The 27090-nt window shown below is 27.9% G+C and overlaps 1 protein-coding gene across 1 annotated transcript in view; it reads right to left on the reverse strand.

Moving 5' to 3' along the window:
• Nucleotides 1-23867, reverse strand: part of LOC107454090 (uncharacterized) — a 72903-nt gene extending 49036 nt beyond the window's left edge. Inside the window, exon 1 of the mRNA XM_016071146.3 lies at nucleotides 23743-23867. Coding sequence (XP_015926632.1) covers nucleotides 23743-23815 — 73 coding nt within the window. The 5' untranslated portion in view covers nucleotides 23816-23867. The remainder of the gene's footprint in view (nucleotides 1-23742) is intronic.
• Nucleotides 23868-27090: the final 3223 nt, after the last annotated feature.

Raw genomic sequence — 27090 nt, forward strand, 5'->3', positions numbered from 1 at the left:
ATAATAACATTGTCACTGAGAGAAAGTAAAATATACATTACAAAAAGTTTTCCTTACTTTTCAAATACCAATTCAATTTTAGACAGGAAAAAAAAAAGAAAACAAAAGAAAACGTCTCCTACACTGAGAAAAAAAGGTATGATCAAAACTACTAGAATATAGTAACATTTACAGCTTTTCTGGTTCTATGGGAACACTGAAAAAGTTTGTAATTTTGACCGAAGCGCTTTGGTAATGATTTTAGTAAAATTAGCAATAAAATATTATTTTATAATATGCGTTAGAATTTCGTAAATGTGTTGAAATTCGGTAATTTTATCATTATATCTTAGAGCATGGATTAGAATTCGGTTACATTTACTTTCCAGTTTTGTTTTTTTTATTAAATGTGTGGTTACGTGAATTATAATTTTGAAAATTGGAATCATATGAATAGAAAAACTCCCAAACGAATGATTTAAATACCGTATTTTTTGGTTTCCTTATCCAGAAGCAGGCTTTTTTTAATTTTTTTTTATACCAGAAATGTGATTACTATACAGTACGTTAATTTTACCAGAATTTTTTTCCTCCGTGAATAATTCCAAGCGTAAAGAAAAATAAAAAAGTAAATAAATAAACTTTTATATGTAAATCAGCAGATATCTTATTCGGAGTAACCTTCATTTCCAAAATATGCCTGCCAATATTATTAATTCGGCTTCACAAACATTTCTTTCAGATCTCCGAAACTAATTCGCCCATCAGGGGATGTAGGCGGCAACCGGATTTTCTGTCATCCAGAACTCAGAGATAGCTTTCGGATAGCAAAAACGAATGCTATATTTCTTGTTCATTTTAATTTTTTTTTCTTCCTCTTTGTAACAATGACTGAAAAGATCGCTTTTGGCGATAAGAGTCATGAAAGTTGGTGAAGTCCTTAAAGATAATAATTACAAACAAGAAGAGTGGTTTGGCGTGAAGCCGAACGTTGGCTCGTGCTACCGGTGAAATTGGTAACAATTAAATTAGATTGATGTTTCCATTTAAGGTACTTCATACGATTTGTGTAATTAAAAGTAACTAATGGTAAATATATTTAGCGGGAATAGTTATTAGTGTAAATTGACAAAGTAATTGATATCGGTAAATGAAAAAAAAAATATGTCTGGTATATTGTCGGTATATTGATAACTATAGGCAATTTTTATCTTATTCTATTATTATTACGATTATTGAAGAATTGAGCCTGTCGATATATCTCAAAATATCAATATTTCAAAACATCGTGTTAATGATATTTTTAAACAGAAAACTGCTATAAGTCATGACTGCTATTTTGTACGATATTTATCGAATTATAATCGATAATTATCGGCAATAAAAATATCGAATACATAGATTTCAATAGTTTTATAGGTAATAAAAATTATACTATTGCATAATGTATGGAAATAATTACGATAATATCATAATTTTTATCGACATCGTTAGGCGACGATTACAATGATATTGCTAATATTATCTTTAATGATAATAACCCCAATATGATATTATGGTAAGCGTGATAAATTTAATTTATTGCATTTAAAGTAAATACTGAAGTAAATTGATTTTAAAGTATGAAATAGAAATGTTATGGATAATTTACACAAAAAATGACTTTTTTGGTAGTCAACTGGTTTTTAATTGTTATTTTGTTATTAATTATATGCCAATTTTTTATTAATCAGCAATAAATTTATTTCTTAAATAAATAAAATGTCTTAAACTAAGTTTGTGATTGATTTTTTTATATTCTTTTCGTGGAAACTTTAGTGATTCTTTTAATCTGATAATGAACCATTTAATAAGTAATATTCTGCACTAAGTAGATTCATTACTGTATTATAGTAGGGAATTCATGCTATAAGAACCCTACAATTTCTCAATAGTTTTATCTAGTTATAAATTATTTAATGTGAAATTTTTTTTAACAATAAACTGTGATTGTTTGCTAGTCATTTTCTTACACACCATCATTGCCAGATTCCCTTAAATAGAAGATAATAAATTTTTTAAACACAAAGAGAGGTAAAGAAAATTGTAAGAGATTGTTCTATGAGGATTATGGGTCCAAATGTGCCCCATGAAAACATTGTTTTTGGGCGAGAAACCATGAAAACCAGGGCGAGCCCATTGTTATAGATGGAGGGTGGTCATAATGTAATGGCTCTTCGGTGTACATTAGTATTGATATTATTATAGAATACTTAAGTTATTATATTATCATTAAAGCTAAAATTAATTATTTGAAGCAAATATTTCAGACAGTAAATAAAGTTTAAAATTTTGAAGTATACTTAGAGAGCATTCAGATAAAAAATGACTTAATGAACCTCACATAGTGTTAATATTACTGTAATAAACTTTTTCTCCCGCATTAAAACCAGATTCGAAAGATTGAAAACGGAGCTGAATCATGCAAGGAATTTGTTCATTAAAAATTCAAGGCGACACTCTTTTCTCTCTGAGCTTTAGGGTTCTTCAATTTGTTGATGGATTTTATGCTTCAAAGTGTGTGTAAGTATACGAAAGCAAACCACAAAAATATTCACAGTTGGAAACAAGTTTTTTTTCTTTCAATATTGTGTTAGTCTCGGCAGTAGCTAGTAAAAGAGCACTGTCCTTTACTATGCAAACATATTCATCCAGAAAAGTACCAAGTTAAAAAGATCTTTCGACTAAACTTTATGCTTACCTAATTTTTTTTCTCAAAATTTAAAATTTGTAGTGGACAAAAAATTGTCACTGGAATCAAATATTTACTAAATCAAATTATAGAAGTGCCAAAGCTTAATACAAAACTGTCATTGTTAATGTTTCATCAACATTAGCTGTTCTAGCAATTGAAATGTGTTTGTGAATATAACTATTTTATAATATAACTTATTTTAAGGTACAAAACTTATGTATTATCAGCGCAACTTAAGTCTTAGTTTTAATAACTAAATTAAACTACACAGCTATATTACAAATGCAATTAAAGTTTTACCTTAAATAACAAAACTTAACTGTATGTTAGTATAGCTTAAGTCTTACTTTAAAGAACTAATGTCATTTAAGTACAAAAGTTTTATTTTAATGAAATGGACAGAACATTATTTCTGGAAAGCTAATGATATGATATGTTAGAAGATGGAATAAAGAGTATTGCAATATATATTTATTTAAAGTTTTTACGTTTAGCAACTGATGTATGATAGTAAATGATAGCCTTTGAAAAATGTAAAATTAAATGATAATTTTTTTCAAAAAATATATAGCTCATTAATTCAATGAAAGATAATGTATAATAGTTATGGTAAAAGAAGAATATTAATATTAGTTTTCGAAACAGTTATTTTGTTGGATTTTAACTGAAGAAAATAATAAAAAATATTTGTTTTTTTGATGTAATTTTAAATGACATTCTCTTATTATGCATTACATTACATTTTAATATATAAGTTTTTGCCAAAAATTATTTTGTATCATTTTTTACAATTTGTAACAATTTTAAAAATAGGTACATTGTGGAAATAAGGTAGTCATATTTGGAAACATATATCTGAAATGGCCGCTAGTTTTGTCAACAAATATTTAATTTATTCAGTACAACATAGTTTAAGATAGATAAATTATCTTTCATTGATTAATAGAAAGTTTATAATGTAAGCAAAGAAAGAGAATGAATGATTAATAAATAATTAGTAATAAATAATTATTAATAAATTAATAAACCACCAAGCAAGTCATTAAAGGCTGACTGTTTGTACAGCTTATTTTTGAGCTGAAATTACGGCCATCGATGTCTGTGAACCTATATTTTAATAAATAAATAAAAATAAATATGCTTGTTTGTATTTGTATTTTTTAAAAAAATAAATACTCATATATAAAAAATCATGAATCATGTATAGTAATCAGATTACATGTAGAAGGATAAGCAATTTTTGATATTAAAGATATTAGGAGTAGGAAAATTAAGCTAAGTACCCTTTTCAAAACTATAAATGCTAAATGAAAAATTCTAGATTCAAAGGATCCTTTCTGCAGAACAAATTATTAAAAGGGAGGAATGTCCACATAAAGAATGGACTGAAACGAGAAAAAAAAATAAGAAAAGTTAATGCTCATGCCTCGAGGCACTCCCAATTTCAAGAGCATATCAACCAGGTAGGCAGGAAAATAAATGCTTTTTTTTCGTACTCTTCTTTTTTTTTCCTTCTTCTTTTTTTTCTTTTCTACTATACACTTCCGATTGTCGGCTGAAAGAAGAGGAAAGGTGGGTTCGCGAAGTGAAAAATATAGCATTAATCTCCCTATTCTTTTTTAAAAATATCATACAGGCGCGTGCACTTTGTTGTGAGGGGTTGTTCTTTAGAACAATTAGCAATAAAAATTTGTCATTTTCAGGAACTAGATTTAATTTAAAGTGTTTTTCTTTCTTTCTAAAAGCAACTAGCAATAAATATGCTTACAAAAAAAATGTATTTAAATGTATCTGATACTTAACGATAATATATAAGTAGATTAATGTTTAATTTGATCTCCGTTGGGGATTTATGTTTTATAATATCACTTGTTATACTACATTGAATTTGTTTTTATTTTAATTATTATTTTATGCATATTGCATACATTAACAATAAATATTAACAAGCAATGCATATTATTATATATTGTATAAAATTAAATATGAGACACAAGACTCATATATGAATATGACTTAAATATGACTGCAATAAAATTAAACAAGAGGCGCAAGACAACAACAACATGAAATATTTTAAGTGAGAAAAAATCGAACTTGACACCTTTAGTTTAGCAGTGCTTTGAGATGGATGAGTGGAAGAGTTATGATGAAGTGTTTATGTCTTAATTAGAGTGGTTCAGTGACTTTAAATTAAGTATTGCTGTAAAAATTACGGTAGATAAGATTATTTGTTTCGTAATATGTTACAATAAAAATGAACTTTGCATTAAAAAGTGCCGGCATCCTACATGAGTGCTGTTACTTACCGTAATTTAATCCGAAATTTTTTGTAACCTATTTAGGTTTTCAATAAAGCATACTGTTTGGGATTTTAAACGTTGTTTTTAGTCAATTTATACAGTCTTTTCTATGTTTGTTTATTCGATATTTTTAACATTGAAGACGCTAAAAGTGATAGTTTAATAAACATTGCGTAAGTATTGACACTGTTACCCGAATAATTATCTTCATGATTTTTTTTTTTAATTTTTTTTTTTACAATTTCTTCATAATTATGAAGAACACAATTTAAAATAAAATAATGAAAAAAAAGCATAACTACAAAATTGATGCTCTATTCTATAAGCGAATAAAGAGCTATGATTGAAATTTGAAACTTGACTGCGAGCAAGAGTAAAATTAAAATTCTAAAAAAAGTGGAAGTGTTTTGAATAAAATCAAAATTGTGAATAAAGCATTAGGTATAGAGTAATAAAGTTCTAATTGTAAAACGCGTGTATAAATGTTAGAGAAATGTTTAACGTTTTAATAGTAAATAAAGCATAATGAAGGAAATTAGAGTCCTGCAAGGGAATGAGCAAAGTGCATAATTTAACAGGGAATGAAGTATTTATAATTAAATTTAGTGAATAAAACACAATTGATAAAATCTAATTTTAACTGCGAAAGCATTATAAAAAATTATAAATGTAATATTGAACAAAGGTAACAAGTGAAATATGTTATAACTGACCCCATAATAAAATTTATAATTAATGCTGGATTTTAAATGAACCAAATATATTGTATATATTTTGTGAGTGTTCCCTCAAATATAAAATGCTTCCGCTCGTGCGTTACCCTCTTCCTTTCACACGGTTGAATACAACAGAACATTTCCCGGCAGGAAAGCCCCTTTCTGTTAGAAACAGCCCTTTATACCTGGACTCACCTTTATACAATAGGAAAAAAAAACGAAGAACCTCGCTAAAATTCACGAAAAAAAAAAAATCAAACAAAACTCTTCGGAACCGCTACGATGTTCGAGAAGATAATATTGAGTCAGAATGTTCGAGCATCCTTGTATAGTGCAGTAAAGATAGTCATTTCAGTGTAGATATTTTTTATTTTTTTTTACTCTGGCATTTTTATTTCCGTTTCTGTTTTATTATTTTTATGTTCGAATTATCTGATGAATGAAAAGGGTTGGCTGTTAAAATGGTGCTTCAGAGATGGGTGGGGGAGTTTATTTCAGGTTCCTTATGGAAAAGAAAGTTCTGTAGAACAATGTTTAATTTTTAGTAGCTTGGAAGCAAATGTAAATTTGATTTTTTTAAATATATCATAGAATAATGAATAAAATAATAAACTAATAAAAATACGATAAATTTGAAAAAATATGAATATGATCATAAGTGAATAGTATATTTACACAGAGAAAAAAAATGTGTGGTAACTGTATAGAGAAAAAGAAAAAAAAACTCAATGCACAACAATTTAAGGAATCATTTATTTATCATGACTAGTTATACTTTAGTTTTTTTCTTCTTTGCAGCTTAAGGTTAGCAATATCTCTAAATACAATATTCTGTATTCTTTATTCAGATTTTATAGTTTTATAGGCATTTAGACAAATGTCAGAAGTTTTAATCAAAAAAATTTAAAATTAATTGCAAATTTTAAAAAGAGTACTGAAAAAAAGTTTACTGTACATAAAATATTTCGAACGAATATACTGCAGGAAATAAACCAGTATTTAATATTAATGCGCTCTGATTTAAACGTCATTTAAGAAATCAATTTAAATTCAGTATCTGAATTAAACTAGTTCCTTTGATATATCTTTTGATGGGATATCATGGGATACTTAAGAGCAGTTGTTATTCCCCAAAGTTTTAAGAGGCTTCTTCAATATCTTATTGCTGGTTATTGTGCACTGATTCCTTATCACAGAAGAAGTAGTACACTGCTATACGACTTTACAATCCTTGCTTTGTCTTGTTTAATGTAATTAATGTCAAATATATGTACATATATGAGGTTAAAAAAGCATGTAATCTAGATTAAAATACAGAAAACACTTTTAACCTTGACATTGTTTAATGCAACGAACCGTGAAATTGCGAGACATTAGTAACACAGTTTCTCTTCCATGCAGATTGGAGAACTTTTTAATCTTCCGCTCCTATTGTTTTTTTTTTAAAAGATTTTTATCGTCTGCCGAATTGCAATTAAGATTCAAAGCACAGGTTGCAAAAGAACTTTAGAATGTTAAACATTTTTCATTGTTCTTAATCTAACTATTCTATACTGATCACTTCGGTAAATTTTTATTACCGTTCAAAAAATCTTTAATAAGCAGAGACATAAAAAACTATAGATTCTTACAAATTTTATTTTAATCGTTAACTAATCCTTACATTACTACTTCAAATTTAGAAACAACAAGACTTCTGATAAGGAGAGACTTCTACTTTTCAAACCACAATATCTATCATAGATGGAATAGAATCAGTAGCAGAAGATATGAGTACCGTTTTTTGTAACTTATTTCTCTTTCTCATACTGTAATTCAAAATAGCTAGTTAGGATATTTTAGAAGGTTACGATTATATCTTTCTGAAATTATATCATTTAATAACTGTTCCAAATTTACACACAGTTGCATAGATTTTTTTTGAAAAACAGGAAAACATTTTGTCTTGAAAGCTTAATAATTAAAAAAAAATATTAAACTCTATTATTTTTATCGCTTTCACTTAAAAAAAAACACTAATCTTATCGCCAAAAGAATTTCTGTTTAAAATTTCTTTCTTTTTCTCTCTGAAACATTTTTTTTTTCCAATTTGCTTTTTCATAATAGGAAAATAGTTTTCTTGTAAAAAAATCAAACTTGGAAAATTCTGCTATTATTGTTTTCACTTGAAAAATTAAAATCAATGAAAGACGACACCACTCGCCCAATATATTAGAATCATAGTACTGCAGGATCATAGATTTTACTTCATTGATTTATTTTTTGTTGATTTTGAAAATCCAGGTCGAGAAAGAACTTTTTTTGATGAATAATTAAGTGATATTAAAATTTTTATTTATTATCAAAATATATACATTCAAATAATATTATGCTAATGATAATGTTATTCTTACGTCATTTATGTTTATAATAATGTAATAATATTATTATGTTATTCATGTTTAAAATAATTAAATAACGTTAATTATTTTGATGAATATTAAAATTGCGTTAAAAAAGGTACGCGTTGTGAACAACTTAGTGATGATGACAACTTAGTAGTACTATAACTCATATGGATGCTCATAGTGACATAGTGACAACTTAGTAGTACTATAACTCATATGGATGCTCATAGTGACACAGTAACTCATAGTGACAACTTAGTAGTACTATAACTCATATAGATGCTAAAGAAATATTAACTTAATAATTTTTAAATTACTATGTTGGCTAAGTTTAAGTGGTTTTGAAAACAGGATAAAAGCTGATTTTATCCAATTACTGTTATTACAACGAATCTGAAATCTGGCCGCTAGGCTAGAAAGGTCAGTTAAACAAAAGAAAAATGCTTCACAGATTTATTTTCTTCATGAGATTGGGAAACGAAAATATAATGGAGCGCTTTCTTTACATTTTATTTTAGTTTCTATTTATCCAACAAAAGATGATATATTAAATTAAATGGAACATTCTTCGAAATATTGTTGTAAATCGTTAATAATTAAAATGATAATAATTAAAAATATCCAAGATTTTCGGAATTTCGTCTGGAAATATCCTGTTAAACAAATCACATTAGGAACATTACTTGAGAAAAATTGTAACTTTTACAGCAATTACAGTTTAAGTTGATTGTTGCAAAGTGCCACCATTCTAAATATTTCTGAGAACATTTTACAAATCTTCAATATTCTGTTCATCCCACCCGATCTCTTATAATTGTTTCAATCACATAAATGCTAATTGCTTATAAATTTAATTGTGCTCTTTATAATATCAAATATTAATTCAATATGGTAAAAATGATTTCAGACATAAAAAAATAAACTAAATTCACCTGTTTATATTTGAGTAATTTATTCGTCCACTAACTTTTTGAGAATTTATTTACTTGTTTATAAAATAGAAATTTAAGGCAAAAATTTTCTCACGATAAAGTTGGAAATTTTTTGAAAAGGCCACTGTGCCTATAAAATCGATCACATGAGTAATGTAAACACACTTTTTTATGGTGATTGTCCAATAATACTAAAAAACGCATATTTATAAAATTGACAGGTAGAATCGCATTTTACTTAACCTGTCCAACGTAAGTGCTCTTAAGATGATAGATGTAATTCTTCCGAAAAGCTTAAGTGATTTTTGTATGTCTAAGTTAGAAAAAGAGCAAAACACTCCAAAAAGTAGGTAAGTTTGACACTTGAATATGAATAAGGTATTTCCCTAGCTTCGCAACCTACTTCTTTTTTCTTCAATATCCTTGCGTATGTGTAACTGATTTTAAATTACTTTAACTTATTTAACGTAGCGTTGTTTTAAATTTTAAATGAGATGTGACTTGAAGCTGTAAATTATTTAAAACCGGTTAAATTTATTTTAAAATGTATATCCGAGTTTGTCGAATATATATAAATATATAACCGTCGTAGAACAGCCGACCGAATTTTCAGTTTACGGCTACCAATGTACAACTCCATTGCCTCGTAATTTTGAACCCAATCCAGAAGACAAGGGAACTTCTGGATCAGGTATTGGGAGAAATTTGTTATGGTGGAGGACTTTTTGATGGAACTAATCCGCATTTGCGTTACATGGAAAGGAAAACACCTAAGCTCTCCCAGTTAGCCTGACGGTAAGGGGACTCTAACACATGATCCGTCTACCACTGAGGATATTTTACGTCAGCACTGTGGTCGGTGCAAGCCGGACGCGGAATTCTCATCGACCAGCCATCGCTGAGATTCGATCCATCTCCTGAGCCACCAAGGCTAATAGTGAAATATCTTAATTATTCCCTTTTAACTGATATGTCTTCAGTATTATTCAATTAAAATACACATTTATCTCTACTCAATAATGGAGCAACATTATAGCAATTCAAAATTAAAAATTTTCCTGAAGCGAAACTTCATTACTTTTCATAATGGTATAGCAATCATAATTATTTCATATTAATGTCTTTTAAGTAAAAGAGAGATTCAAATGCTATAGGAGTTTACTAAAGTAGATTTTATAGATGGAAGAAATTTGTTCTATGTAATAGTAACGTAATTAAATAATTATAAGAATAAAATTTATTATACTTTTTTTTAGATAAAAAGTGAAAACGATATTAACTCATGATTCGCCACTCATTGAAAACGATATTCAAAATAATTTTTTTTCCAGATGTTTCCCTAAATTTTAAAGATAAAAATGCAAACAATTTTTATGTTAAAAAACGTTCTTGTGACATACATTAAGATTTATTTAAATTATTAATCTACACAAGGAGAAAAGTTTCTGCTAAAACTAACGTACTGTATGACATTTCCAAAAAAAACCCATAATTGTGGTTAAGAAACTCAAAATATACGGTATTTAAATCACTTATTTGATAATGGTTTCCGTTCATATTATAACGGTTTCCGGGAAATTCTGGTTTTCAAAATTATATTTCTTATTATCTCACCCTTTGTAAAAAGTACAAAACTGAAAAGTAAATTCAACCAAATAAATGGATTTTATGACAAGCTCAAAGCTATCAGGATAAAACTATCAAATTTTTTCACATTTATCAAATTTTAATGCGTATTATAAAACAATATTTTATTGTTAATTTTACCATAATTATTATCAAACCACATTCCTTTTTGGTGGACTCATAGATCCAGAAACACGGTAAATTTTACCATATTCCGACAGTTTTGACCACGCTTTTTTTTCCTCAGTGTAATAAATCTGTATTCACGGAACTAGTCTGTATCACACTTCAATGAGAATTTAAACCTGTTAAACTAGAAAAAATGAAACAAGTTATTATTTTAAATAATATGTTTAGTATTTGAAATGAGCGAAAGTTTGAAAATAATTTTTTACGAGTAGACATAATAATAAATGGATTATTGATTATAATATTTATTTTTAAAATAGCTATTCAGTTTATATTATGTCTGTAATTATAGTGTATATATTACCCTTGTCTTATCATAAGGTAAATATTTTTCATATATCATTAACTTCGTAAATTTATCTATATATATTTTTTGAACCACTATTTTGAATAGCAATTTTTTTAAATATTTTCTTTCTTTTTACGATTTATCCAATATATAAATGACTTGTTTTCTTCATACTTATGGTTTATAAAAATTTCATTGAGTTAATAATTTAACAAACTATATGTTGCTCATTAATAATTTTAAAAAAATAATTTTTTTCCCCGTCTAATATTTTTTAATGTAAGATTTTTTCATAAGAATTTTTCATACTTCTCTTTATAAAAAAGCACATATGTTTAATTAAACTGAGTTTCCAAGCACAAAAGATCTGATTGAATAGTAAGCGTGCATTCAGCTAAAAGTGCGAAAAATTCCCATCTTAACAGTTTAGAAACACTTAAAAACTGCATTCTTTATCGAGTAAAGGTATAAGTAGTTTAAAAAGTAAAAATGGTTCACTAGAGAACTCACGAATATTTAAAAGCGTGGAGAATAGCATCCATAATACTTTAAACTCTCATTTATGCATGTATCAATATGCGTGCGTGTATTCTGAATATCTCTCAAATCCGATTATCTGTCACGCAAATCAAGGTTACTAGTTCTGTCACTGAACGATGCCACTGTTTCGAATACTGCATCCGTTCTATCTCATCCCTTGGATTTTATGTTGTGATACGGGTTGTTGTTTCTTCTCCATCCGGATTAAAATACGCTTTAATTTATTGTTTGCAAACGTGATCATTTATTTTTTTTGATTCATATAATTATTATTTCAACTTTAGAATGAAATCTTCTTTCAATGTTTCAATGCATTATTATCAGTGCTATTAGGAATCTAAGTTTTTGTGATGGACCACATTTCTTTCCCCACAAATGGCAGTTAATTCATCAAACTGTTCCTTTGTATTGTTTTTAGATATGTGTTTTACAAGCAGCTAGAATATCGATTAGATGAAAAAATAATAATAAGACTATTTATCTAGATTACAGCCAGATACCAAAAACATCGTGATAGAAATCATAATGTTTTTCACAAAAAGTGCTCTTCTGGTCAATTTGAAAATGTGGCTTATTACTCCAAGTGCTTCAATTGTAATGATTAAGTAAAAATTTTAAACTTATTAGGGAAATTCGTCTAATATGTTTCATTTATACGAAGGTTAATAAAATTAAATTCTTATGCATTAAATCATTAAAAAAAGTATTCCACTAGGTATTTGTTTTTTAAGTATCATTGTTAAGTGAGTTTTGGTTAGGTTAAAAAAAACTTTTGGTTTAGAGATAAAAGGTAAGCAATAAAAATAAAAAAATAGTCAATAAAAATATAAGAAATATAATAAGATAAATAGTAATAATAAGTAATGACGTTATTATGGGCAGCGTTTATTAAAAAAAACTGATAGAGATTAACAAAACTTATTAAAATGAAATCGAGTTTCTATTTATATTTATTTCTCCATCAGGTAAAATAAACATTCACTAAACAGTTAAAATTTAAAGATGAAAATGTTTTATTAAAAATAATATTTTTATTTTGTCAAATTTATATCAGGAAATTCTTTAAAAATTTGAGAGGAAGTCAATAAATGACCTTATAAGTTTTAATTATTTTCGAAAAAAAAAATGCGTTTAATTCCTGAATTAGGTACTTCAAGAAGAAGATCACGGATACTCACACCTGAGACATATGACGTCAGTGTCAGTCAATCGTTTAAAAGCAAAATAGCGTCTTAAAGTTGAGCTAAGTTTCTCCTCATCAGTTAGAATGTTAATTAACGTAAAGTCAAATAAATATAGCGTCGTATCGCAAATCGAATTTGCTGAAATATAATTCTTTCTCTTCTATATCTTTTACTTAATTTAGTTATTATATTTAGTTAAATATTTATTAATTATTTGTTTATGTATTTTATGGTAACCGTGATATATTTCTGCTTTGTGCACCTGTCAACTTCGGTGCATAGGAAAAATATAGTGAAAGAATTGAAATCTTTGTGAAAAATTTTTTGTGTAAGAATGTAGAATGTATCACTTAAAAGAATTGATGCTTGAATTGCTTGGCTTATTCGAAATAGAATGGAGAGAACAGTTGATAGTAAACAAATGTCACGTTTCAACAACATAAACAATATATATATTATAAATATCCATTATAACATTATAAATATCCGACATTTGATTATAAACATCAAATATAACATTATAAATATCCGGTTACAGAAACAGACAAGCAACACGCTCAATTAATTTTAACCTTACGTTAACTTTTAATTAACAAATGTCGCACAGCTCTTTAATTAAGGGAAAGTTTATGGGTAATTGTCTCTTCATTACCTTTTTGTTCAACACGAAGCTTACTGAAGTAAATAAAACAAAAACAATAATTTAATTAAATTACTGCTATTTTTCCTAATACAATTGGAAAGAAATCGAAAAATAAATTTTCACTTTCACATAAAGAAAAAAAAAAGTTTATAAAATAATGAGAAAACTAGTTTGTTTTAGACAAAGATGGGAAGTGGGGGTTTCGAAATTTATTGTTCAAAATGTTTTCAGCTAGATTTAAAGTCTTTTATTTCTTTAATATTTATTTTTTAAGGGAATTTTCTCTTTGGACGCGAAACCATTCTTCTGCGCAGTGAAACGAATACATCATCCCAGGATTTTCATTCCGAAGTTGCTATGGTTACGGAGACAGAAGGCAATTATACCACCATGAAGTTAACTTGCATTTTGTAGAAACGCGATTAAAACTTTATTGATTTGAAACTTCTATAAGCTTACATAGAACTTCAAATAGTTGGCATGCGAATTTTTTTTAAAGAAATTAAAAACTATTTCATATTATTTGCTCTTGGTCTACTACCCATTAAAATATTTTACAAATTTATGCACTCGAAGCCTCAACGCACAACAATTATACTTGCAGACCAACAGCCTACAGATTATATGATATAAAAATAACTGATATTTTCTTTTCGAATTGTAAGTACTCAGCTTTCAACTTAACTAGTTGAGCAAAAAAAAAGTTTTTCAGGTACAGCATGTATTTTTATTTTAATATTTATTTCTCGTTTTTAAAAAATTCCTTAAAATTATACTGATAACAGTGAGCCACGACATTTAAAAAATTTAAACATACATCTAAAGGAACTGAATTTGCTCTCTTACAGTAGTGTTTTTGAGTGCTAGTTTTTAAGTATCTAAAAAAGTGTTTAAAAAATGGATTGGGAATAGAGCTTAAGAACTAATAATGAATAAATTCATAAAAAATTGAATGCAGTTAAAGTGTCTTTTATTTCTTGTGCACACACAAGCTAGACAAAATACATTTTAATTATTAATGCATTAACTAAAGATGCTTAACCATTTATGGTATAATGTATTAACAAAAAAAAGAGGACAGAGAAACAACCAATAATCGTCAAAGCTCATTAAACATGGAATGTTACGTGAAAGAACAATGCGTCTTCATTGTTTAGTAAAATTTCGAACATTAATCACTTCCTAGTCGAGTAAACTGTCAATTTGGTGATCACAACTGACCTCACAAATCATGCGATTTAACCCTGTTGGACATGATTAATTGTTTTTAAGAATTAATAGAATTTCTTAATGAAGAATAGAATTTCTTAAGAATTTCTTAAGTGCCTCAAAGTTTTGCAAAAATGGTTATTAAAACTAACACATATGTCATCGCGAAGAAAAAATTCTGGTAAAATTGCCAGAATGTTTGGAAGCAAAATTTATTATTACAAATATTACATAAAATAATAACTTTTTAAAAATTCAAAATCTGGATATTAGGTAAAATAAAGAAAAATATTTTCATTAGCTATGAAGGGGAGTTATTGAGAGTTATAAACAGGAGTAGCTCCTTATTGATTTGACTTTATTCTCTTTAAAATTCAAGTTAAAGAAAAAAAAAGTTTTTTCATTCATCATTAAATTGCAAGCAATAAATCCTAACTTAATTATCATCACAAAAAAACGAAATCCTTTACACAATCAAAGCAGGGAAAAACTAAATGCAATAAATTCACTTTCAATGAAATGGATATGTTTCCTTAGAATTCTTCCCAAGCACCGCCAAGCGCCAAACGAGAAATAAAATAAACACTTTTCTGCAGAGCACAGTTAAGCGGCTCTTCACCTCGACAAAACTGACCACGAACTTGACCCCTGAGTGTCGAGTAGACATCATCTCTACATAAGAATTGAGAAACAATGGCTAACTCGACCATGACTCTGCGTTCTGGTTGGACAGCCTTCATCCCTCACCGGAGAAAATAAATGACAGCGAATCTCATCAGAATGACAAAGACCGAGTTGTTCTGCATTCGAATATTTTTTTCTTTCTGTACCAGCCCTACACCTAGGAATTCTCAACAGACGGATGTAGATAAAAGATGTCTAAGAGCACCATTACTTCTTCTCTAATAATCTACCTCTTCAGAAAGAATGAATGGTTTTAGAAAAGTAATTTAAACTAGAAAATATTTCAAACATTTAAGGCTGTTTTTCGAATGCTCAGCCGTTTTGTGAAATTATGCTTTTTTGCGAATAATATGCTGTTTTCATAACAGTTATTCATGGCTGTTTAGACAAGTTTGGCCCATCTAAAGCCAGCGCTCCCTACGCTTGTTTTGGAAAATGGGGCGAAACATCAATATAGAGAAAAGCCACAATTTTGGAGAAAATAAAAAGCATTTGTGGTCTAATTTTTTAATATTTAATAACTTACTCCAATGCTGCGTAACCTAGCCTCATAAAAATTTGCAAAAACAAAGAATACGGCAGTGATTTTGATAATTTTCATCAAGGTGGAAAAATGACGCCAAATTGGCGATTTATAAGAAAGTTTAATGACTTATAAAATATTTAAGTTATTTGTGCGTTTTAAAGCCCAGATAATTACTCACGGCTAAAATCATCGCTTTCCTTCAAGTGTAAGGCATTTAAAATGTGTTTTTTTAATTTTCTTTGGCGACAGAGCTTCGAAAAACCATGTTAAAACGTGTGTTTCCTTTGAAAACTTTGTTTATAATTTTGCCACTTGTTATAGTAAATCAAATTTTAAAATATTTTTATTGACCTAGACTTTTTTCTCTTCGATGTTGAATTTTTGGCAAAACTCTACATTTTTGGACATTTTTTTTTTAAGTATGCCATTATTTTGTTGAAAAAATGAACGAGAAGGAAAAAAAATAACAGTTAAAATTCTAGAAAATGTATGCTAAGATGTAGCTACACGCAAGATTCCTGTACTTTTTTCTACAACAATTTATGGTGCAAAATATGCAAAAAGAATAAAGGAAAGATTATGTAGTAAATATTTCCAAGCGTTTGGAGTATGAGTTTTGCGAGTTCTAATGCATGAGGATGTTCTCTGACGGTAGGTCGGGTTTAAAGAGAGCAACTAGGATGGCCTGTCAGTTGAAAAGGTGTTTTGGCATTAATTGGGTACGGGGGGAATGTTTGCATATTGGGTAGTATCTGGTGGTCTTGTCTGGAGGTATTTTTATGTCCTTGAAGTGCCCTGTTCGGAGTCTTCGTACTATGGATGAGGGGTTTCTAGGATAGTTAAGGTCTGAAATGGAAAGTTCTTATTAAAAAATTATTCCTTAAAAAGTTTGCGCTTGGCAACTGTATTCGAAAAAATAGACAACGCTTAAATTAATTACTCGCGAGTATTGAAAATGATATTCTTGAAACTATGAAAATTGTATTTTACGAAATAATTCATTATACTGTATGCATAAAATTACAGCCTGAAATAACTCCTCTAGTTCTGCGTAATTTATCTTTTTTCTTTCTGAAGGCTGTGTCGCCTTAAGAAATGCCTTCATTTTTTAATAATATGCTATTTTTATTACTGATGCCATTTTGTAACAGTTATACTTGACTGTTGGCTAAATTTTGTCAATTTGTAGCCAACACCCTTCATGCTAAATATAGAAATGGCGCAAAATTTCAATATTGAGGAAATCGTCAGTTTGCGCCCTGATTATTCATTACTTGAATGTTACATTGTGTTATCAGCATGTTCATCATCTCTTTTCATGCCCAGTGGCAAATAAGGCCCTCTGCTTTGTTCTCTACTCTCCTCTGTTAGCCGCATCCCATAAATTTGAGATTTGCGGGCTGCAGCTTTACATCCTCTAGGCTATTATATAGATATTATATACTGTAGGCCTTATATACACTGTAAACATTTGCATTAAAAAACAGAATAATTAACTTTCCCACTGACAATTTCTGTTCTCTAAAATTACAGAAATTTACTGTTTAACTACATCGTTATCTGCCAAAGGAGATATTTTTTTCGGTTAATAAATAAAATCTGTAACTATTGAGACAGATTGCATCTGTTGAGTACAAATTTTCTCAGTTTCGAATATGAAAAACTTAACTATCAGAGCGGTCTACAATTAATTTGATACATAGAAACAGGTGCTGATTGGCCCCTATGGTGGTCAAGGAGCTGGCGGGCTACCAGGGACGTTGGAATGATGGAAAAAAAATTATTCAATAATTTTTACAATTGTTATAATTTTCGAATACTCAAATGTCACGAAAGGTCACACAAAAAATAGAATAATTAAGGAAATAAACAAAATTTTAAAAAATCTGGACTCCAGCGCAAACCATGTCAAATTTCTCTGCCGTACGGAAAATATCTGATGCGGACAGATTTTTTTTGTCATGTTTTGATACAGGAAATTTCTGTAAGCGTGTTTTTCCTGTAGCATAGGGACAATTTCTACCCAGTTTGCTGTCAGAAATTTTCCGTTATAAAACAGAATTTTTTTTTTTACAGTGTGGGAGTGTAAGATTTTAGGTTTCTGTAATCTGATTTTGGGTTTCTACATTGTTTGGGAGCAGAAAAATATCCAAAAATTGAGAATTTTTTAATGAATTTAAGGATTTTCGTCAAAAGATCTTGATGAATTGGCGACTTTTTAAAAAGTACAATATTTCGTTCTTTTTAATATTTAAAGCATTTGTTTCCTTTTGAAGTCCAAACAATTCTTTTCAGGCAAAATGATGCAGGTTGTATGGAATGAAAGCTTCAATTCGAGTTAAAGGAACTCAAGTAGTGCATTTTTTTATTTTCTTTGTTCTAAGATCATCGAAGAAAAGTGGTTTTACAAAATGTGTAATGGGAGAGATAATATTTTTCGGATTCAGCTTAACGCGGTAATCTCCAACTCCCTTTCTCTGAAAACATGTTAAGTTGTTACAGATCGTGAGAAAGAGCTTACCAAAAAATACGTTCATAAAAGATGGGCTTTTGATAATAAATTTTGCCTTCTCTATTTTCCCACATACTTCTGGGGACATTTTTATAGTGTGAATCCATATAATTACGATCGAGATATATCTTTGTTTCGTTTGAAAAAATATTATTTCAGAATTAAATGAATTATTTCTGGAATAATATTTGTTACCCGAAATATAAGTAGATAAATAATTACTCATTTTATTAACCCAAATGAGAAAAAATGATATTTCTTTGAAGTGACTTTAAAAAATAAAAGAATTTTAAAAAGTTCTTCAAAACGTTTATTTTAAGCTTTTGTTTTTCGGATTATGTAAGGCTTATCAAACCTTTTCTTTAAATAAAAACTATTTTTTCAGCAATATTTTATTAATATTGAAGAATTTTGAAGCCGATATTTATTCTTTCTTTAATAAAAAAACATCAATGCGATATTTTTGCATTTTCTAAGATTAAAAAACTGTACCCCTAAGAATACTTTTTTAGGTTTCAATTGTTTCTTTAAATATGTTATTTTTTTTAATAATTATTTTAAAATAATTGAGTTCCTGATATTTATCTGAACCATTAAAAATATTTTCAGTTTCATAAATTTTGCATAATAAATACATTTTTTATGATATACATTATTTTATAAATGAATTTTTCTCTAAATAGTTAAAAAACAAACTTATTTAACAAATAAGAATGATTAATTATGAATAAACAATGATATTTTTTAAAATGTGATTTAATACAAATTAATTTTAAGCATATGAAATTTAAAATATATTTAGCTTTCATTTATGTTAAATACTCTGCGTACTTTGTATAAAATATACATTACACCAATTTAAATAAAAGTAATTCGTTTCATATTTAAAATAAATTTATGCTTATTTTGCGCAATAATTATTGAAAAATAATAATTTTCTTTGAACTCTATTATCATACAAAAAAGTGGCTGCAATCTTGATCATATCTTAATTTTAACCCTTTTACTTTGCAAACAAATCTTTTTAATGCCTGTTTCGTTATTTTAAGTTTCAATTTCAAAGAAAAAAAGCATCCTTTTAACATTTAATTAAGATTGCAAATTTTTTTTAAACTAATAACTTGAAAGCATATTATTATGTTTGGTTTTCAAACAAATTTAAATTGAAAGGAAAACAAGAGAATCTTAAGCGCGTTAATTTTGCTTTGTTTTTTTTAAAACCCGTTTTCAAGTTCATGTCTTCAAACTTTTATTTAAGGCTGACTGTACACAACCAAATTTTTTTAACTAAGTTGAAATAAAACATCATTTTTTATTATTTCATCAATCTTTTCTAATTTTTGAACTAATTAAACTCATATTATCACTTTACAATAAATTTTTTTAGCCAATTTAGCAATAAGCATTTCTTTGTATTTTGTTGAAAATAGTGTTATTTTTTCCTCAATTTTTAAAATTTTTTTTTTCTTTTTTATTAACGTATCATAATTTACTATTATTTATTTATTTTTTGTAACAACTGTTTTGATAAATAATATTATCTTTACATTGCCCTGCTAACAACATAAAAAAATATCATCATATTTTATTTTTCATTAGGAGTTGAAATATTAAGTTAAAACAAAAAATAAAAGAATATTTGAATAATTTTTTTAACTGTTTCATCACAAAAATAATTCCTCTCAGGTAATCCGTTAATTTTTAATTGAGTTTGAGATGTTATTGTTCGAAATTAAATATTGGGCAAGAAAATGATTGTTAGTCATAATGATAAATTTAATTAGCAAAAAACTGTGAAGCACCATGAAAAAAGGGAATAAAGTCAAAATAATAAAGATTTTGATTTAAACTTCTTTATAGAATTTAATTTAAATACTTTTCAAATACTTTTTAAATACTATTTAAATATATTTAAATACTATCAAGTTTTAAAGAATGATATTGTTTTTCATAAAATCTATTATGAACTGGTTCTTTAATTAGTGTTTTTAAAAAGTTATAATTTTCACAAATACGATATAATATTACATCTCGTTAAATTTGTTTCAAAACTCACCGTAACAACCTCTAAAATGTGTATCCGATAAAAGTTTTTTTTTTCTAACAAGAATAATTTTTTAAACATCTTTTTCATCAGCTGATTTTTTTTCGTACAGAAACTATCAATTAATGCTTTACAAGAAAACATTTACTAGAAATACACAAAAAAAGTCATAACATTCATAATCATAATGTTAAAAAATATTTTTTTAAATAAATAAAAAATAACAATTGAGTTAGGTGATCTTTTCTAAATCGATATTTTTCACCACATTTGACTTCTTTCATTTTCATTATTTGAAGCCAAAATGATTTCGTTTGGTTTAAACAAACACTCATGGAGTCATTTTAGAAAGTTTAAAAGTATAAAAGAAAATATTTTCAAAAAAAAAATATTTTATCAATTAACTGTTGTCTTCTTGTGAAGCAAGAAAATTGAGACGTGTTGAACTTTTTTCAGACAATAAAAAATTACAGTATATTGACTTGAAAGGCTTTATTTTCATCGATTTACTCAGACGACTTTTTAAAAAAATAAAAAGCAGACGAGGGAATTCTCGCAACAAAAATGATAAGAAAACATTAAAAATCAATAAAATCGTTTTGAATGAAGCAAGCAACTTGAGTAAATGATGCACTGAGTGAATAAGAATAATCAAACATGTCACTCTTTATAAAATACAAAGTAAAAATAAATAAATAAATAAAAGATAAAATTGAATAAATTTTTTGAATTATTTTTATCCTCTTTGATCAAACTACATGCGTGGAAGACAAAGTGCTAGGATTTCTTTTTTCATTATTTCTTCGTACCACGTGATAAATGTTCTCTCTCAATTGTAAGAATCTCTCTTAGTTGCGCGAGCATACTTTTCTGATCGATAACAAAACATGCGCTCTTACGGCCGTTTTCTCTCGTCTGCTTTTCGAACGTTTCTATGCTTTCAGTACATTCAACTCTTGGAAAAAGAGGAGAAAAATTATATCAAGAGTATTAAATTTTTGGTGCACAAAGTGATCTTTGTTTTAGTATTAATTTTTAGATTTTAGGTAACAAAAAAGCATTTCTAAGTTGTGTATTTAAACACAAATTAACTGATGCATAGTGAAGATATAATTATTTGATGTTTCAACATCAAAAATATAAAAACTTTATAAATGTAATTACAGCTATTTATACACTTTTGAGATAATTAAAAAGGAAAACATTCTAAAATTTACGTTAAGTATAACAATACTTAATAATAAATATATTAAGTGAAAATACGCAATTCTGGCAAACTTTGATCAGACTTTTAAAAGACAATTAAATAAATTTGAAAGTTTCCCCTTCCAAACAATAATTTTTTACATAAATAAACGCTAAAAATTTATTTATCATAGAAATATAATAACTAAAATTCTATTTCAATTACAGAATTTACAATCATAAATGAGAAATGTTTTTTTATGCAAAACCTAAATTGATTTTGACTTTTCTAAATCTATTATGAAATGCATCTTTTTTGCATTGAAAATATATAGTTAATAATAAAAGTTATGCTAAATAGTCTTAATCAAACAAGAAGTTAGATTTGAAACATGTTTGCAAGTATTATTAAAATGATAATTGTTTAAAGGGAAAAAGGGCAAGTCAGATAATTAATGGTTTGAGAAAATTCGACAAATATATGTATTTCTTAAATGACATTGATAATTCTATCGACGATGTTGCTTTCACACACGGGCAGATTAATATTTTGCAAGCTTGCATTATGAATGCCAAAAACGAATTATTAGTTGATTCAAATAAAAATCTTAAAAGCTGTTGTAAAATTGATTTAAATTTTTTCCTAAAAAATGATTTTTTTAAAGAAAAACTTACAATTTCTATTTACCGACAATGCAAAATTATTTTCATTTGGAATAAATTTAAAGTTTTCCTACCTGATTAATAACAAAACAAATCTTTTGATAGTGTAAAATTTTAATCGAATAAATTAAGTATAACATGTTAATTCTTAAACTATTACCTGTTGTGTATACATACATTGCAGATTATTTTCATGCTTTCAAAGAATTTTAAAAATATAAATAAACTAATAAAAGAGAACGGAATGAATTTTTCATTCGAATTTCCATATTATACTTGTCAACTGTAAATAAATTATACGTATCTACACTTCAAGTTTTAGAGCCATAAAAATATAAGAAGAATCTATGAAATATTTACACTTATGTAGCAAAGAAGGGCAACTTATTGCTTTTATTTGAATTTTTATTTTTACAATTCTTCGTTCAAAAAATACTTCGCTTATTTTTTTCCAAAATTTTTATTCTTTTTACTTTACGTTTTTCACAAATCTGCTGATATTAATTTGCGCTGAGTTTTGCAGATATTTATTTGCATTTTAAATTGAAAAATTGTGTAAACAATTAATTGACAAGAGTATTCGTGTAAACTATTGTTGCACAATGATATATCACCTAACAAAAAGTTTTGAAATGCTTTATTTTGAAGAAAAAAACAGTAACAATTATTTTTTTTAGAAAACGATTTAACAAATGAAGCATTTTCGTATTCTTTTTCTTATTTTCAATTTTATCTGTTAAATCAAACAGAAAAAACAAAAAAGAACAAATGATTCTGAATAAATAATTTTTCATGGTCTTAAAATTTGATAACAAGTTCCAAACTACAAAAAATAGAAATTTATAATGCCTGAACTTGAAACATTCGGTAACAACAGTATTATGTATGTAAAACGATTTGTTATTTTAAAGAAATATGAAGAATTTGAGTTCGGATTTCGCTGTTAAATAATTGTTTTCCTCAAAAAATATCTCAAGAGAGCAAAACTTTATGAATAATAATAATAATGTGATATGTAATATGTGATATGTAATATGTAATAATAATAAAAAAGATTGAACTGGAAGCTTAAATTAAAAAAACAATATTAAAATTCTGCCTCAAATGTTGTACTTATTGCAGAAAATTTGTACTTTTTCTCACTTTAAATAATTATTTTTGAATAAAATACGACGCATATTATCTTACGTTTCGACATTATGAGATTGATTTTTGTTTTCTTTGATTAAAAAATAAGATGGATTTATCAAACTAAAGAAAAATAAGAATGTGATTCTTTTAAAAAAGATTTTGAAGAAAATAAAACCAACCAAATGATCACAAGAAGCAACAAAAAATTCCTAAGTTTAAATAATTTAAATTGTCACCTCGTAATGTGAAATAGAAAAACCACTTACCTTGACACCTGGCGGAAGAGCAGGAAGCAAATAAGATCACAAGGAGAGCATATGGGAAGTGGATGGACGACATCTTCCGCTCTCATTCCCTTCTTACCTTGGGAGAGGGATGAAATGATCTGCGTAGATTTCATCTCAATCAACCGTTTCCCGCTTTCTCATTCAATTCGATGCGTACGCTCTGCCATCTAGGGGCAGAAGCAAAAACTAGTCCGAAAAATTAAGTTGTGTTACTTTGAATGCCATCTGGAAGCAAAATGATGAACTTCACTTTCCGCTTAAAATATGAAAAAAATAAAAATGTTAACCGTTTTCTGTCGTATATCAAAACGTAATTTCAATGATTTAAAATTTTGCTTATACCAAATATTATTGCACTTTTTAACTTTATAATTGCTATAAAATAGATTCACTTAAAATTTGAAACATTTTTATTAAAAGTTTTTTGTTAAAAAAACAATTAAATTTACAGAACAAATATTAATTTATTTTAGAAAAAGAAAAAGAACGAAATGCAAGAACTTATGCCATTGCTATAAGTAAACAATAATACAATACACTTCTTATTATTATAAACTGTTACAATTATATTACAGTGGTGTAGGTCACAGAACTAAATATTTCTTCACCGTAGCCCATCCTAGGTCCGGCGGTGGTAGAAAAAAAAAAGACAAAAGTTTTAGCAAAACGATTAAGGGCTTGAAAGCATAAACGTAGCGTGAAAGAAATTTTTGGCTTTATTTAAAAACTTTCATGCTGGATTCTGTAATGTATTAGCATATCTGAATTTCGACGTTTTATTTTCTAAAAATTTAAGGAAAAAAAAGCCACGGTAAAAATTCTCATTTAAAACCACTTTCTGTCAAGGTCAAGGTTGACAATGCAGTGCGCAAAAAAAAAAAAAAAAAAAAAAAAAAAAAAAAAGCACGAATTATTTTTGATTTAATGATCTTCACTTTCTAAGACTCAATCTTAATGGCTCAAGGGGGTCACCTCAATTAGCTAATTAACTAATGTAGGTCCCGCAGTGGACTGATCGTTAAGACACGGTTCCCAGCAGATCACCGAAGTCAAGCATCACTGGCTACGGTCAGTGTGCGAATGGGTGACCACTTGGATCAATCTGCGTAGGGACCGAGGGTGTGCGGTATTGGTCCTCGCTAAACTGTTCTACCGTAAAGTGCTCGACTTCGCGTGCAATTCGTCGGGCTACTGAAGCGGGGGAACCATCCCCTTTTCAGAGGATCAAAATTGGGATGGCATGTCTTCGGATCATCCTCAGGGATGTTTCCCAGACCGTCGCCAATAGCTCAATGTGCAGCTCTAGTGCGAAGTAAATGAACAGCAACAATAACTAATGCAGATGATATTTCTCTGGAAAAAAACGTAACACGTAATATTGTTCATTCAGAGAAATAGAAACGTAATTTCTCTGAATGAACAATGAACATACCCCTTTTCGTGACGGATTCAGGTCTCTGATCCCCGAAATATAGAGGGTAGCCGTAATCGGAGAGATATGGTCCCCATGGTTTGATCAGGAGAGCGATCTGAAGTTTGGTCCCCTTAATGTTAATTTTACTTTTTGCATGTTTAAATTGAGTCCAAGAACGTGAAGATCGGATCATTAGATTAAAAATTATTCAAGTCATAGTCCGCTTTTTTATAAATATTAATTTTAAACCATATAGTTGCAATAGGAAAATAGAATAAAATCCAAAACTCTCCTAACCTAATTGTCACAAAATAAATTTTTAATAAAACAGAAGTATGAATGAAATTAGTCTAGGCTTGTATTTAGTGATATCGTCGCTTTACTCTCAGTGCTCAAAACGTAAAAATGGTTTTACAGACTTAGTTCGTTTTTAACTATTACCCGGAAAATTATAAGAAAATTAGATCTATCATAATGTACTTTATTTATAATTTAACAATGTTATTCCTGGGTAAGAGATTCCCTTATATACTTTTTCCCCAATGCCCACCTGGATTATGAGGTAGGTCATACAGGCATCTGAAGGGCAGATTTGTTGGCCACTCCTTCGGGGGCACCCACAAGGCCACTAGGAGGCTTTGGCACCCACCATATTAAGTGAGCCAAAGTTGCTCCCACAGTAAGGACAGATAGTACAGCGAAGGAAAGAACATCCATGCCTTGCCGGGATTCGAACCCAGAACCTTTCTGATGCAAGGGCAGTTCCCTAATTCCTTTATATACTAAAAGAATAGATTTTTCACTGTGTGCAATAATATGCCAGTTTTTGCATTTTTATGCATTTAGTGCAATCCGTTCTTTCAAGTTCAGTGATAGGTTTTTAAAAGTTATTTACTAATCAAATAAAATAATTTAGAACACATTCTATAGAAAGATGCCGAAAATTCGAACTCTAGATATGAAGTTCACCAGTAATGAAAAAAGAATATTTCGAATGAAATAGAACTTATTGGATAAAACTTATAAAAATATTAAACATAATTACTCTATCAAGTTATATTTAGAAATTAATATTTGGAGAAAATCAGAATATAAATTTAGAGTTTCTCAAACAAGCTGGAAGTTATATACATTTTACATAAATTTTATGTTCTTGGAACTGAGTCTAAGATTCTTTAGATTCTAAGAACTTAATTACTCTATTCATGGCATAAATAAAAGAGTTTCAGACAAAACGAAACTTAGCATCAGTTTTCCAACCATTTCAAAAACAATTAAAACACTATTTCAACATAACATTTGAGAGATATACTTAGGCGAAGAAAACGTTGTTTTGGTATTAATTGGGGGTGACGGCGATACTAAAAGAACGATGCGATGGTATGTAGTCAACATAATGTCTTCTGAGAAGTTTGTTGTTGTGTAACCATGATATCTGATCAGAAAAGTGCTCTACGATTTATTTATAAAGGACTGCTTACATTGAAAGGTTACATAATTATTTCGTTTTTAATATCTTCGGCACTAAAATCTAATTTCTTAATTCCTTCATAGTCGAAATATGTACCTTCTAAAATTTGTTACTCAAAACTTATGTTTTTTAAAAATTTGTTGACGTAAAATAGGTGGGAAGCAATTATCTAGCTAATTTTGCGTGAGTGGTAAGTATGATGTACCGTTGTTGTTTATGGCATAACATTAACTTTACGAGTTCTTATTATTTTGTACGGCTATCGAACTTGCAAACAATAGTTTAAACTTTCTAAATTTTCGTAACTGACATCTCCAAGAAGAAGGAACAATTTTTAGCATAAATTTGTTTTGAAAAAATATGCTTTACAGATATTTAAACATATTTTAATTAATTTTGGGTCCACTTTTTTGAGTAAAAATTAACACGCTACTAACCGTTT

The sequence above is a fragment of the Parasteatoda tepidariorum genome, chromosome 3 (assembly GCF_043381705.1).
Source record: "Parasteatoda tepidariorum isolate YZ-2023 chromosome 3, CAS_Ptep_4.0, whole genome shotgun sequence".
Classification (NCBI taxonomy): Eukaryota; Metazoa; Arthropoda; class Arachnida; order Araneae; family Theridiidae; genus Parasteatoda; species Parasteatoda tepidariorum.